General features: G+C 39.2%; 1 protein-coding gene across 1 annotated transcript in view; it reads right to left on the bottom strand.

Moving 5' to 3' along the window:
• The window catches only part of Prkg2 (protein kinase cGMP-dependent 2), a 104,231-nt gene that overhangs the window by 68,919 nt on the left and 18,097 nt on the right, over positions 1–17,215 (bottom strand). Inside the window, exon 3 of the mRNA XM_036201717.1 lies at positions 2,898–3,064. Within this exon, the coding sequence (XP_036057610.1) occupies positions 2,898–3,064 (167 nt within the window). The remainder of the gene's footprint in view (positions 1–2,897; positions 3,065–17,215) is intronic.

Here is a 17,215-nt window from a genome sequence, read left to right as displayed (position 1 = left end):
CCTAAATATAATTAAGGCAATTTACAGCAAGCCAACAGCCAACATCAAAGTAAATGGTAAGAAACTCAGTGTGATTCCACTAAAATCAGAAACAAGACAAGGCTGTCCACACTCTCCATGTCTATTCAATATAGAAATTGAAGTCCTAGTTAGAGCGATAAGACAACAAAAGAAGATAAAGGGGATACCAATTGGAAAGGAAGAAATCAAAGCATTGTTATCTGAAGATGACATTACAGTACACATAAGTGACCTAAAAAATTTCACCAGGGAATTCCTACACCTGATAAACACCATTATTGAAGTGGCTGGATACAAGATAGTCACCCTCTTACATACCAATGATAAAACGGCTAAGAAAAAAAATCATGGAAACAACAACCTTCACAATAGCCACAAACAATATAAAACATCTTGCAATAACCCTAACCAAACAAGTAAAAGACTCATATGACAAGAACTTCAAGTCTTTGAAAAAAGAAATTAGAGAAAATATCAGAAAATAGAAAGATCTTCCATGCTCATGGATCACTATGATTACCATAGCATAAATGACCATCCTACCAAAAGCAATTTACAAATTCAGTTCAATCCCCATCAAAATTCCAACACAATTCTTTACAGATCTTTAAATAAGAATACTCAACTTCATATAGAAAAACAAAAAAAAACAGGATAGCTAAAATCATCCTGTACAATAAAAGAATTTCTGGAGGTATCACCATCCCTGATCTCAAGCTCTACTACAAAGCTTATCTACAGTAATAAAATAGCATGATATTGACATAAAAACAGACACATTGATCAATGGAATTAAATTAAAGACTGAAATATAATTCCATACACCTATGGACACTTGAGTTTTGACAAGGAAGCCAAAATTATACAATGAAAAAAGGAAAGCATCATCAACAAATGGTGCTGGCATAACTGGATGCCTACATGTAGAAGAATGTAAATAGATCCATATCTATCACCCTGCACAAAACTCAAGTCCAAGTGGATCACAGACCTCAACATATATACAGTTACACTGAACCTGATAGAAGAGAAAGTGAGGAATAGCCTTGAATATATTGGCACTGAAGACAACTTCCTGAATAGAACACCAGTAGCACAGACACTAATATCGACAATTAATAAATGGGACCTCATAAAACTGAAAAGATTCTGTAAGGCAAAGGACACTGTCAATAGGACACAGCAGCAGCATGTAGAATGGGAAAAGATCTTCCCCAACCTCGAATCTGACAGAGGTCTGACCTCCAAAATATATAAAGAACTCAAGAAATTAGACATCAAAAAAGCAAATAATTCAATTTTAAAATGGGGTACAGACCCAAACAGAGAGTTCCTAACAGAAGAATTCCAAATGGCATAGAAACACATAAAGAAACTTTCATCATCCTTAGCCATCAGGGAAATTCAAATCAAAATTACTCTGAGATTACATCTTATACCTGTCAGAATGTCTGAGATAAAAACACAAATGTCAGCTTATGCTGAAGAGGATGTGAAGTAAGGGAAACACTCCTCTATTGCTGATTGGAATGCAAACTTGTACAGCCACTTTGGAAATTAATATAGCAGTTTCCCAGAAAACTAGGAATCAATCTATCACAAAACCCAGCAATACCACTCTTGGGCTTATACCCAAAGGATGCTCAATAACACCACAAGGACACTTGCCCAACTATGTTCACAACAGATTTATTAGTAATAGACAGAACCTGGAAATAACTTAGACATCCCTCAACCGAAGAATGGATAAAGAAAATGTGGTACTTTTACACAACGGGGTAATACTCAGATGTTAAAAAACAATGACATCAGGAAATCTGAAGGTAAATGGATAGAACTAGAAAAAAATCATCCCAAGTGAGGCAACCAAGACCCAGAAAGACAAACATGGTATGTACTCACTTATAAGTAGATAGTAGCTGTAAAGTAGAGGATAAGCTTACTACAATCCACAGACCCAGAGAGGTAACAAGGAGGGCCCAAGGGAGGACACATGGATCTCCCTGGAAAGGAGAAGTAGGAGAGATCTCCTGGGTGCAGTGGGGGCAGATGGGGATGAGACTTTAAGAATTGATTGGGGGGTTGGAAGGGGAGAGTACTGAAAGAGATGGCTGGAAAGAGGAGTAGGGTTCAGGGTCAGGTAGAAAGCTGGTGCAAGGGAAACTCCCATGAATCTACAAAGATGACCCCAGCTAAGACTCCTAGCAATAGTGGATATGTAGACTGAACTGGCCATCTCCTGTGATCAGATTGGGGACTACGCCAATTATCATCAGAGACCCTTCATCCAGTTAACTGATGGAAACTGATTCAGAGCCTGACAGCCAAACATTAGGCTGAGTCCAGGCAATCCTCCTGAAGAGAGGGAGGAAGGACTGTAGGAGCCAGAGGGGTCAAGGACATTGCAGGAAAACCCACAGAAACAACTAACCTAGCTAATAGGAACTCACAAAGTCTGAACCAACAACCAGGGCACCTGTGTGGGAAAGACCTAAGCCTTCTACATGTATATGACAGTTGTGTAGCTTGGTCTATTTGTGGGACTCCTGGCAATAAGAGCAGGAGCGAATTGCTTTGGTTGGCTCTTTGGAACCTAGTCCTCATACTGGATTACCTTGCCTAGCCTCAATACAAGGGGGGTGGTGCTTTGTCTTATCAAAACTTGTTATGCTGCCATGCTTTGTTTATATCCTCGGTAGGCCTGCATCTTTCTGAACAGAAACAGGAGTGGATGTATGTATGTATGTGGGGGGGGGGGGATGGGAGGAGAAGACGTCAGGATGTAAAATAATGAATAAATTAAATTTTTAAAAAGTCCCAAATCAGCAAAAACTCTTCATATGAGAACTCAAAAAAAAAAAAAGTGCAAAACTCACCTGCCAGCACAAAGATATGGTTGCCCGGCTCTCCTTGCTTGATGATGTAACTGCCCTGTGGATAGTTTCTCCCGTACATGCATTCCACCATGTCTTTGATCTGCTGGGGGTCCAATCGCTTCAGAAACTGGTTCTTATTGAGGGCATCAGTGATGAGCTTTTTCTCACTGTTGTGCAATGACAGAAAATAAATGGTCATTACAACTAATGAAAAGTATAAATGGTTCATTTCATTCTGGGTTTTGATATTATGATCTATAAAGCTTATAATTTTTTTTTTTGCAGAGATATTTTTGTTTCCTGGTCTCATCAAAAACTACACCTATAGAATTACCATCTATTATGTGTCAAACCCTTAAAAATACCTTGACTATTTTTCTGGTAGTTATTATGCTATCAATTTAATTATCATTTATAATCCCATCTCTCAATGGAAAATTCCCATGCCATGAAGTTGACATATGGAAGCAGATCTGGAAAACAGGAAGAAGTTGCATTTGTGAGATTAAAAAGTAGTATCCCTTCACTGATGCACTTATACATCCCTTCACTGATGCACACATGCATCCCTTCACTGATGCACTTATGCATCCCTTCACTGATGTACTTATGCATCCCTTCACTGATGTACTTATACATCCCTTCACTCATGCACTTATGCATCCCTTCATTGATGCACTTATACATCCCTTCACTGATGCACACATGCATCCCTTCACTAATGCACACAAGCATCCCTTCGCTGATGCACACATGCATGTACAGCACCAGTGACAGTGTTCTTTTATACCCTATTTAATCATATATCCTATAAAATAATTACTGTTCCCATGTTTTATGAAGAAGAAGAATGAGAGGTAGGAAGAAATTCACTCCTCATAGACTTCAAATACAAGTCTGTGAATCTACCGTCTATGATACTTCCTTCCATCCCACTACCTCTTCCAAGGTTTGATTGACATGGGGTGGGGTGAAAGTCTGGGTTTGCTTGAGAGTTTTTTCTAGGCATGTCTAGCCTGGACAGAAACTTCATTTTCAGTGCCACACACTTATTCACTGCTCAAATTAAAGTCTTTCTTATTGACAATCCTAGAATCCTCTGCCTTCTGTTGGAAAAGAGGCAGCTCAAAATAGTTACTCAATTGCCATGTGTTTCAAATGATTTAATTAACATACTCCATCAGATGATATAAAGTATCATTGAGCCAGAGGAAAAGATGCTCCACGAGCTGTCAGAATTTTTACATCATCCCTTTAATGTCAGTATGATTTTTAATGGCTTTCTTCCCCTGCATCATTCATTCAAATGCCCTTTAACAGTAGTTTGTTTTGGTTTTATTTTTCCGTTTGGAAACTTATAACCTTTTCCTATACAACTGGTTTTCAAGCACAGGCTAAGGCTTCCTGAAATTAGTAACTTGCCCCATGACCTCATCAAAACATTAGTCCACAGGGAGAAAACAGATGAGCTCCTCTGTAGGAACCACTCCCTTTTTAGAGAATCTCTCCCTCCTCAGAGCCATCCGAACCCAGTGGCCATCTTAAGAACTCCCTCCCCTTTCATCTAAGCCATCACAGAATCTTGTCAGTTCTATTTTAAATATAAAAATAGCTTGCATTTGTCACAGATAGAAGTATCACACAGCTAGAATAAAGTCTACACTCAAGCAGACTCTTGCCCAGATCCAAACACTGTACATCTCAGTGAGCTTACTGACAATCAGAAGGGCCATTCTGAAGCCCTGGATCTTCACTTAGGGTTTCATGCCTTTAATATCAATTACATTTTTATGCATTTATCCACAATGGAAAACCATGCTAGAATTGAAATCAGAAAAACTATTAGCTTTATAGCCTTTATCTGAATTCCCTTCTTCCTTGTCACCTAATACAATCTTTCTAGTTCTTCCTAAGTGCTTCACTGTAGCCACACATAGTTTGTTTACACACATACATGCATACATTATAGGCTGACCCGTGAATGAGGGAGAATGTGAAAGTTATTTTTCTTTAGCGGTTGGGTGACTTTGCCTTATATTATAGTTCACACCCTTCCATTTCCTGCAAAGTTTGTGATTTCATCTTTCCTTAAAGCTGAAGAATATTCTTCTATATACAATTATTATATATTTTAATATAATTCTCATTATCCACTCATCTATTGATGGGCATTTAGATATGTTGATTCTCTTACAATAGATCCACTGTTGTCCTTTTTATTTTCAATTGGCAATGATGTCACCACAGTCTAAGAACAAATTACAGCTCTGGACAAAGTTAACAGCTTCTCTTCTGAGATTTCAGCTTCTTGGGACCTTTCCTAAAGCTCATCCTATACTACATTATAAAACTAATCTTACTAAGAAAGAAAATGATTGAATGTTTCAGTCTGGTCCAAACTCTCCTTTATCCATTAACAAAACATTCCCTCAGCTGATATATACTGACAGCATAGTTTTGCTAGGCATCCTTTTTGGCTCAAGTACTAGACATGAACAATATCCAAAAGGCTTGAGCATCAGTGGACTTTCAGTGCTCATGTAGTATTCCCACTATTGCTTCCTCAATGCCCCATACCCCAGTTTCCCAACACATATTTTTAGAAACAACACATATAAAAATGCCCTGAGTTTAAGAAAATTTGGAAGTTCATAAACCATAACTTAAAAGTTCACAAAAGTCTATTGGTAAGCCAACTATGTTTAAATCAGTATTTCAAAAAACTTTCTAATTCAGTTATCTGTATTGACTTCGGCTTACAAAACCCATAGAAGTGCTGTGAAATACCCTTTGTCTATAGAGGAAATCAATATTCTACAATATACTATTCTCAATTTTTACAACATAGGTCTTTTCTTGAAGAAATCCTTTAATGAAGTAAGCCACTATTATTGTCTCCTATTTCTGTCAGCTGTTCCTTAAAGAGAGGAGCGTGTTTTCTCCTCCACCATGAGTTTCTTCTCACCTCATGCTACTCACATCATATTCATCAACCAACGAAACAAACAAACAAACAAAAGCCCCCCAGGGTCCTGAGTGAATGCAGAATTCACACAAAGCTTCCTTTCTACTCCCAGGATTCTTGGATTTGTGCCAACTGTGCTGGACAATTTCTGTTTCAAACACTTACACAGGACACATATAACAGCCATTAAGAATATAAACAAAATGGAGAGATGGCTCAGTTGGTAAAGGGTTTACTGTGCAAAGCATGCGAACTTGAGTTCAGATCTCACCAACCACATAAAAGCCAGATGGAGTAGCATGTATCTTTAACCACAGTGCTGGGGTGAGGAGATAGGCAGATCCCTGTAGCTCATTGGTCAGCCAGCCTAGATAAATTAATAAGTTCAGAAGAGACCCTGTCTCTAAATAAATAATAAAGGTGGAGAGTGACTGAGGAAGACCCCTAACACCAACTTCTGATTTCTACTTGTAGATGCACACACAAATACAAACGTCACACATGCACATGAGTATTAATCTTTCACTTCAATGGACAACTGTGATAGACCAGCTAACTATCAGCACAACTTTCCCTGGTCCCACAAACCAACAACAAAAGATGATGCATAACAGATAGACAAACAGACATACATATAGACAGATGACAGCAGATGGATTAAGCTGTTGGAAATAGTGGAGCTGTGTTAACCTAACAGTGACTCCACAGGAAGATTCTCTCTCAGCTGTGTTCTATGCTTCCTGTTTACCTTGTGGTGGAAAGTTTGACTACACCATGTCCTACCACCATTATGTTTGGTCTCACTGAACACCCAGAAGAAAGAGAATCAGCTGGACACAGATGGAAATGTCTTACACGTTGAACAGAAGCAACTTTTATTCCTTTAAGTTGTTTATCTCAGGTAGTTTTGTCATAGACATGATAACTCTATGTACTCATTAGAGTTTCTATTGCTGAGATAAAACACCATGAGCAAAATCACCTAGGCAAAGAAAGGGCTTATTTTATCCTAGAGTTTGTAGACCATCATTCAAAGCCATCAGAACATTCTGAAAGCAGGAACCTGGCAGTAGAACCTGATGCACTGACTATGGAGGAGTGCTGCTTACAGGCTTTTTTCTCATGGCTTGCTCATCCTGCTTTCTCATACAGCCCAAGACCACCTGCCCAGGGCCGACACTGTTCACAGTGAGCTAGGTCCTCCAGTACCAATCACTAATTAAGAAAATGTACCACAAGCTTGCCCACAATCAAGCTGGTGGGAGCATTTTCTCAATGGAGGTTCCCTCTTCCCAATGACTCTAGCTTGTGTCTAGATGACATAAAGCTAGCTAGAAAACTACAACTATCATATCTGATACTATCATTAAATCAACTAAAGGACATCAAGCCACAGAAAAGATGCACTATAAACTCCATGATTAAAATTATGTCCAGGGTATCAGACCGATGGATCAGTGGACAAAGGTGCTGAGTTTAATTCCAGAAACCCAAGGTGGAAGCAGAGAAGTGAGCCCTGAAAGTTGTCTTCTGACCTTTACATCCATGCTTCACCTACATTCACATACATCCCACACATACACACCTTACACACACAGAGACATACACACACAGAGACACAACATCATGTACATTACACACATGTACACGCACAATAATAGTAATAATAAATAAAAATTCTAAAATAAAATTATATCTCAGCCCACCATAGTTAAATTGCTGAAAAGAAGATAAAAGCAGAAGAGGGGATGAAGCAGCAGGACATGAGAGACACATAACCTTCAAACGACCGACAACAGGACTGATTTACTCTTCTGCAGACACAATGGAAGCCAGAACACAATAGGAAATCTCCAAAGTGCTCCACAGAGCCCATTTCAATAGCTTTACCATGAAAACAGCCTGCAGAATGAAAGCAAAATGAACACATTTTCAAAATATTTTTCCATTGGCAATAGACTCGTCATAGTGACTAGCTCCAGATTCCAGGGATGTGATCCCAGATGAGAAGCAGCAGATGTGACAGGGAAGAAAGAGCCACAGAGGAAGTAAGTGTGCAAATGACTAAAGTAAGGTTGCCTTTATAACAGAGGGATACCTTATGGAGCATAAAATACACATTAAATAAATGTATGGAACAGGCAAGACATGAAGGAGATGGAGAATAAATGGAGTTAATATAACAGAAGGTCCAGAAATCGGTAAAAGTCTAATGGGAAGCATTCATAAATTAACAAGGCATGCTACCATTTAGGGAACTTCCTACAAGATTATTAAGAAAATGTTTAAGTAAAATCCTAAAATAATGCAGTAAAATATATGCTTAATTAATGCAAGACAATGATAAGATGAGATAGAAGGTTAACAAAGAGTAACATACTAGGCTTAAATCAATCACTATTATATTTACATTACGTACCAGTGTAGAAAAAATTTCACTGGGAAGCTGGGATTGTCAAACTGATAGCAAAACAAAAACATCAGGCATGTTATGCTTTAAACACATATTTAAAGATAATGGAATAGGAAATGGAGAAAAATGGGTGATATGTCAGTACCAGTTAAAGAGAATTGGTGCTATTTCCTGACGATAGCATCAGGAATCAGTCAATATGCTAAATAGGCATGTACCTAGGAAGACTGTATCAACCTGTATAAAACAACAACAAAATCCAAGACAGAAGTTGACACAACTTCCACAATAATATTAGCGTATTTTTACACATCTCTCTAAATAACAAAGCAAGTAGACACACTAGTTAGAAGCCATGTCTAAACAACTGATCATCAAATTTTCCTTAAGCTCTAGATTCAACTGATTTTAACAGTCTGCATTCAGTAATTTCAGTAAGTGTACACCAACCTTCATAAATACTGATCACATGTTAAACCATGAAAAAAAAAAACACAGAACTTCAAAAAATGGATATCTCAGTCAAAGAAAATGTTAAATCTAAAAAAAATATCCTGGCACAAAACATCCAGGAATTCTGGAACACTGTGGAAAGACAAAAAACTAAGTATAATAGGAATCGAGGATGGAGAAGAAACCCAGGTCAAAGGCACAGAAAATATTTTCAACAAAATCACAGAAGAAAATTTCCTTAATCTAAAGAAGGAGATGCCTGTCAAATTACAAAAATTATATAGAACACCAAACAGACTGTACCAGAAAAGAAATTCCCGTGCACATAATAATCAAAGCACTGTCCATAGAGAACAAAGAAACAAATTGGAGAAGATATCAGAAGATAAAAAAATCTCCCATCTTCATGGATCAGTAGGATCAATATAGTAAAAAGGGCCATCCTATCAAAAGCTGTGTACAGATTCAATGCAATCTCCATCAAAATTCCAACACACACAAAACACAGATCTAGAATGGAAGAATCAGGAGGGGGAGGAGAGAGATGGACCGAGGAGGGAAAAAGATAAAGGACAGCAAAAGCAAGGGTCATCTGAGGGGTAGTATGTAAACTTAATACAGTAGAAGCTTAATATATGTATATATATTAAGTCGATCTAAATTAAAGCAGCAAATAATGGAGGAGACAGAGCCCAACTAGACATTTTTTGTCACCAAATGAAGTTTCCAGTACTAGGAATGGGTTACATATAATTTGTTGGCCAAAAGGGTCCTATGGAAACCTCCAAACAACCCAGGCTATAGAGGGATTAGGGGGAAGAGAAACCATAATTAGGATCTACTATATGAGAAAGAAAAATCTATTTTCAATAAAGGGGGAAAACATAAAATATAGTTGTCAGTAAGACTGAAATCAAAATTATAAAATTAAATACAAGTTATATGTATATATATGTACATATATACATAAACACAAATCATATAGTATTTATTATACTATGTAAAGTAAGATACATACACAATAAAGGGAAATAACATCTACTGGTTTTCTTCTACTTCCTTTGAGAAGGTTTGGGGCTTGAAAGTTAAGGAAGTAAATAAAGACCTGATTAGAAAATTTAAAAAAATAAAATAAAATTTGCCATTGGAATTGAGGGCTGCCTAGTGGGCCCTGGCAGTGGAGGATCAATATTTGCCACAGCCTGGAGCAACACCCTTAACATTTGTCTTGAGTACTAACTTTGATGCATGTTATCAAAGGTTTCATAATGTCCATAAACACAAAGTCTGTTATAGTTTCTTGCTTGTTCCAATAAATTCCAGAGAAGATGTTCTTTCCAAAAGGGGGCACTGTAGGGGAGAGAGGGAGGGAAAGATGGAGGGAGGGAGGAGAAAGGGAGGGAGGGAGGGGGATAGAGAATAAATAAAATATAATAATAGAGGAATATATTGGGGTAATTGGTTTAGAAATTGAATTTTAAAATGTCATTTTATTGTGTGTGTGTGTGTGTGTGTGTGTGTGTGTGTGTCTGTGTGTGTGATACCTATGTGTAAATACACTGCCATATCACCCATGTGGAGGTCAGAGGAAAATTCTGTAGATTTGGTTCTCTCCTTCTACCTTTATGTGGGTTCAAGGGGCCAAATTCAAGTCACCAGGCATTAGCACAGGTGTGTTCACTCACTCACCCATCTCACTGATTCCCTAAAATGAAACTTCTAATGATGTCAAGTATATTCTAATTGATAAAATTCTAAGCAAAATGGTTTTATGTTTGAAAATTGAGAAGCTAATTCTAAAGTTCTTATAGGTATAAAAAGGCCAAACAACAGCCTCAGAAAATTCAAGAAAAATGAAACATTATGTTAAGAATTACTGTAACTCAAAATAACTAATAATATGTTAGTGGTACGAGGATGGAGAAAAAGGCCTTTTGTATAGGATTCAAAGTCCAGAGTCAGTCTAGAAGTGTGGAAATACATGATGAAGGATAGTAGTTGTAACACGATGCTATGGCACGCAAAAACAAGACACTAGTGGAGAGTGTATTGGAAATTCTCACCAGTTTTAATCGGGAATGAACAGCACACTAAAGCCACAATGGACCATTCCAGCATATTCACCAGAATGGGTAAGATGGAAATTGCTAATGTTACCAAACACTGCAGAGACTTGGAAGAAAGGTAATACACTTACATTGCTGGTGAGAATATCAGTTTGGTCAGCCACTTTGAAAAACTAGGCAACTATGCTAAACTTTAGCTTAGAAATACCATACTGCCAAGCTATTCATTTCTCAGTTTATGTCCATCAGATCTCACACATACATGCACCGAAAGACATGACAGCAGCATTCACAGGCAGTAAAACCAGAAGCACCCAAATGTCCAGTATGGAGGTGGTCAGTTAAACAGGGTCACACAATAAACCCCACACAGCAAGGACAATCCTTAAGTCACCATTACATATAACAAAAATGAGTTTTGCTGTATATAAAAAAAGTGGGAGCATGTAGAGTTGTGATCTATAGCTCCATTAAAGTCAGTGATTAAAATATGTAAAAATCAATTTATGGTAATAGTAGCACAGAGAGTGACTTGGAAGTGGATGATGGATAAAAAAAACTGGGAGATGCACAAGGAGCTTCTGAGGTAACATTCTATTCTCCAGTAATGTTAATGGTTACTCGGGTGTATTCGCTTTACTCTTTGTATGCTTCCATGAGAAATCAGTCTGTAGACATTGTGAGAATGCACACACACGTGGAGGCCAGAGATCAACTTTGAATGTCTTCTTTCACCATTCTCCACATTATGTTTTTTGAGGCAGCATCACTCACTTAACCTAGAGGCCCCCAATTAGCTAAAACTGGCCCGAGGGAAGGTCCTGAGGGTCCTCCTGGTCTCCACCTCCCAGTGCTGGGGCTACAGGTGCACATTACCACAACTGGCTTGTTATGTGGGTACTAGGGATTCAAACTCAGGTCCTCATGCTTGCCTGGAAAGTACTTAAAGCACTGAACCATCTCCCCAGAACTACCACTGATCCCAATTTATTTTTAAATGTGTGTGGCTCAGGAACTAGAAAATATTAGCTCCAAATCTCAGTTCTGCGAGTTCCCAGCTTCACAACCCTGGGCCAGTTGCTTAGCCTTCTGAATTGTGGGTTTCTCAGCAGTGATTAGGGGATGGCACCCCACCTGCTCCATACCCATACTCTGCTTGTAACTCGGATAACACAACAGCAAATCCTCCATGCATGGCAACATCAGCAGTTGGCAACACAAGTAATTATAGCATGCTTTTCTGGAGACTGATAGGAAGCAAAGGTTCTGGGAAGCACAGAGCAACAAAGCCATTTCCAAGACAACTCTGCTCCATTCAAAGTTCCTCTAGTGGGCGTGATCTCAAATTTATACTCATCTGAGGCAACATCACAACCTTTCATAATCCTTTTATAGCACCAATTTGCATAATCAACATTCTTCAAAGCAATAAATTCCCGTCTTCTAAGCTGGCTCAGGAAATTCCATTTGTCAAAGTTCACCCTGGATCCTGAGTCCTGGATGTTAGTGACATCTGGCCTCGTGTTTGGTCATATCCCTCATCTTGGTGGTAGCTTCTTTACCCAAGGTTTGGCCAACCTTTGCCTTCTCTTACCACCAAGACTTTCTTACGAGCATCAGTTCTATGTCCACATTATATGTTGTATGGCATTTTATTATATATTTGAATAAGAAACATACACAGACACTCTTGCTATGAACACATGACTTTGAACTGGGATGTCAGAGTTTGATTCCAAGGTCTCCCATGTGGTAACTGTGGAAACTTGGGCATGTCACTTAACCGCTCAGATTTTCTAAGCTGTAAAACAACAATAAACACAGTCCACAGGTCGTGGAATTTCCAGGAGAATTAAATTAGTTAACAGCATAATGTACTTAGAACAGTACCTGGGACATAAAGTATACTGCTCAAGAGTTATCTATGACCATGATGAATCAGCTACTCACCACAAATTTTAAAATGGAGAACTGGAAAGCTCTATGCTCTTTATATAAGTTATGACTATATTCATTCGGGGAAATCACTTCCAAATGTCGGTGAAACTCTAATGGTTCAACCCCACTGCTTTTCTAGTCTCCTCACATTTCAGGGTGTCCACACCCACTGAACTACACTTTCCCTCAATGTGCCAGCCCATTTTATATCCCTACAGCCTACATCTCCCTCAAGACCAAACTTGAGATCTTCTCTTAAGACTGGGTGTGGTGGTACACACCTTCAATTCCAGCACTCTGGAAGTAGAAGCTGAGTAGGTTGCTGAGTTCAAGGCCAGCCTGTTCTATGTAGTGAATTCCAGGCCAGGCAGTGCTACACAGTGATAACTTGTTTCAAAACAAACAGGTAAATAAAATATCTGACTAGGTAAAACAACAGAATTGTTGCTTCTTTCCTAACACCTCTCTTACAGCATAGTATTCACCACCCAGGGCAAAAATCATTTTAATTTCCCGCAAGAGACTCAGAACATGAAGACCAAAGCTATGCTTTCCTCCCTATTACTTAACCTCTCAAGCTATACCTGGTACAATTAGAAATTTGATGAAATCGAGATTTCTGGAAAATATTTGAATTCCTCCTTTTTGTTTAAATATTATGGACATAAGGGGCAGAGTGGGTATAAATAACGTCACTCACCTAATAGATAGAACTGATAACCAGAATATGTTTCTCTTTGTTTCCTATCCCCACACCCTAAATTTGGATAGATAAAACAGAAAGATTCCTAATAATTGCATATACTTATAAACCAACAAGCCAGCCTGGACAGGGATGCTTCCTCCTGTCTGTCCTCACACCTGCTGCCCATGTAATCAGGCGTGGCTCAAATTTAATTACGTTGCTGTTACTTCCTGTTTACAACAAACACTTCTCTGTCTCTTTCTCAGGTTTCTGCAGATGGTTCTTTCCCCATGAGCATTAAAAACAGAGATTAATAATGGAATGTTGAAAACAACTCAAATGTACAAGGAAGTTAGCCTGACACACTTGATGATATGCACACCCTTGACGGTGCGGCACAGTAATTAGGTATAAATGGTAAACAGTTCTAAGTCTCTAATTAGCACCCATCTTAGATCATTCAACTGATTATTTTGGAAGTCAGTGGGGGGGGGAGGTACACATCCTTATATCACAGGGGTTCTCTATGCTAGCAGTGAGCAATGTTTATAAATCTATATTACAAGCCCAAGCTCTCACTTCAAACCAACTTAAGCAGCTTCTCCCAGGGCTGGACCCAGATACCTTTAAAAATAATTCCCCAGGTGACTACAGCATATTCTTAGGGAATTACGGCTGTGGGGCAGGGGCACGGCTCAGTGGGTTGCACGTACATGTGCACACACACACACATCAAACGGATAAAGAAATGTAGAACCCTTTTTCTGAAGAACTAGAGATGTACACAAGGGATGTCATCACTCCCTCTGCAGTTCTGCAACACTGGAAGGGATGATAAGATAGGTAAAACAACGAAAATGGATCAACAAGCAGACGTTTGTCAAGCAAGCAGTCAGCCAACACCAAGTAATGAATAGCTAATTAACAATCAATGTTTACTATGGCACTTTGATACGGCACATTCTCTTTCACAGTATCACAAGTGGAAACAAAAATGAGAACAGTCTTATCCCCTTCTCCCTTCTCCCAGCCCCCACATCTGGAACTTGAAGCATGGCCGAGCATTTGGGGGCACACTGCCAATCAGTCCTAGAACTCTAATATTTGTTAGGTTGTGATAAAAATAGATGTTATATAAAAGGTGCCATTTAACTACTTTCAAATGCACAGTTCAGTAGCATTAGGTATATTCACATTGTATGCGACCATCACTCACCTGCTTCCAGTTCTGCACCTGTGACTCTGTCTCTCTGCCCATCTGCCCCTGGCCATCGCCACTCTGCTTTATACCTCTATGTATTTGACTACTTTAGATACATCATATAAGTGGAACTATGCAACATTTGTTCTTTTGAACCTTGTCTATTTCACTTTGTATGATATCTTAAAAGTTCATTTATACTATAGCATGAGATATAACATCTTGTTAAGGTTGTATAATATCCCATATGTGTGCCTTCTACATACTACATTCTGTTTCTATATTCATTCACTGGTAAACATTGGGTGGTCCCTATCATTTGGCTCTGACACATGTTGCCATGAACACAGAAGTATGACTCTGAACTTGTTGTATGTGTGCCTTACATACCCACATGGCTATTTTGGATCAGAGAGCCTCACTTCAAAGAAATAAAAGAGTTTGGTGTGACTTCTGCTTTACATCCTTATGTAACACCTTGCCATACAGTGGGGACAGATCCAAAGATTTTTTGCTCACCAACAAAACACACAATAGTAGAAGGCTACGCCAGGGTTTTATGACTGTTTCTAAGCCAACTGTAAAGAGAATCTCCACCTTCCACAAAAAAGTGACCTATGGTAAGGAGGCCTGAGAGAGGCAAACACTGCAAGGGACTCACCAGGTCTAAGTTGCTGAGGTCAGCTCTCAGCCAAAATCAGAAAGGAATCTAGGACTTCAGTCCTGTACCTACATGCACTTAATTCTATGAACAGTTATATGAGCTTGGAAAAGACCCTCCTTCTAGAAGATACTACAAAAGAGCACAGCCAGCTGACCTCTTTACTGAAGGCTTGTGACTTACCTACACAAACTGCACTGGCCTCCAACCAGGAACACTCTTGAGACAGCAAATACATGTTGTTTACATTGCTAATTGTGCAGCAACCTATTACTTGGTTTTCTCTGAAGCTCCTGGTCCCAATGTCTCCAGTCCCAAGACATTTCAAACAGTAACCTTTTCTAGTCTCTCCTTAGCTCCCCATCCCTCTTTCTCATAGTGGGGTGGGGGAGCAGCTCCAGAGACTTGTTTTCTTCCCACCCCCACAGGTTGGTTATAACTTCTGAAAAGATTGTCAAACTGCTGATGGAAAATTAACTCCCCCCCCCACCCTGTGCCACAAACTGAACTGGTGTGACAAGCCATAATCCCGGGAAGCTTAACTGGACAGAAGGATTCCTGACCACTCATACTTTGATATAAATTAAATCTAAAACATCCTCCAGCTAGTGCTGATTCTAGATTTAAAGAAAAAGAAGAAGACACCTGTCAGTTAAGACTGCCCTGAAAGATTTACAACTAAAAAATACTTCAAAGACAGACTATTTTAAAATGAGAGAGGTGTGGTCATAGGATAAGAAAGGTATCCTTTGCAAAGAAAGTACTCCCATAAAGTCTAGACACCCAATAGGTTTGACCTTGTCTAGGCTCTTCTTGCCTGGGAATTGTATTGGTGTTTAAATCGTAGAAGTCAGACAGGGAGCAGTGTTGGCTTACAGAGACTGCAGTGTTTGTGAGAGCAGGGCTGGGTCAATGCTTCATTCTGACCTAACAAGCATAGAAAGAAAGATACTGTCTCCTCAACTGCACTATTTCTGCTACTGTCTTCTGCGGCACATAGCAAGGAAAACACACAGTGTCTAGAATAACGATTAGGGTAAAAGAGAAACTGTATCAGAAAGGCATACTCTCTTTCAGAGGACACCAAGAGGATGTCAATAAGGGAAACTACACACTCCCGGTCCAGGCCTACAAGACAAGGGCTCAAAGCCAGTCCACACAATCCCAAACCCACATGACCAATAGGGTCTACAGTAGCTACAAGCTGAGGAGCCAGAAAGCAAAAATAAAATACATGTCAAAGTTGCTGAGATTAAATTGTAACTGTCTTAACATCTAGCTGAGGTGACATATACTTTAGATTCTGGAAGGTGCTGTGCAGGCTACTTAGAGAAAATAAGTCAACATTCTTACCCAGCTGTGAAGCCTGTGTACTGCAATAATGACCCATGTGTCAAGATATGCCCATGGGTGCAATAGTGGCATTAATGTTATAGGGGTACCCAACTGCTTTCTGGTTGAATTTAATGTCCACTCCACGGGAGGAAACACATGCCTAGGACTGCAAATCTAGCCAAGAAACCATGGTTGAAGGACTCACAAGTCCTAGTGATTATACTACTGTTATTTTACTAAATGTAATAGTATCAAACTGCCTAAATGTATGCCTCTCTACCAAGAGTTTAGTGCAAGTTTCAGACCTGATCAGACTAATTTCTTTATGCAATGGTAGTGGTTAATGCAGAGGCTCAAAACTTTTCAAGTCTTGGAGAATAAGCATCAGTGGAGTGCTCATTCACAACTGGAACCATGTTCCCATAGCCCAGGGGGCATCTCAAAAGAGAGGAAGATTGTAAGGGCCAGGGGTTGAAGAAAAACACAGCAACACATTGTCTTCTGGACATAATAGGACTACTGTGCTCTTGAACTCACCAAAGGCATGGTTGCCTGCCTGCACAAGACCAAGGCAGCCAATAGTCTTGCACAGGGTGGGAAG

The sequence above is a fragment of the Onychomys torridus genome, chromosome 10 (genome assembly GCF_903995425.1).
Source record: "Onychomys torridus chromosome 10, mOncTor1.1, whole genome shotgun sequence".
NCBI lineage: Eukaryota > Metazoa > Chordata > Mammalia > Rodentia > Cricetidae > Onychomys > Onychomys torridus.
The sequence above is the reverse complement of the archived record's forward strand: the minus strand, read 5'-3'. Positions and strand labels throughout refer to the sequence as shown.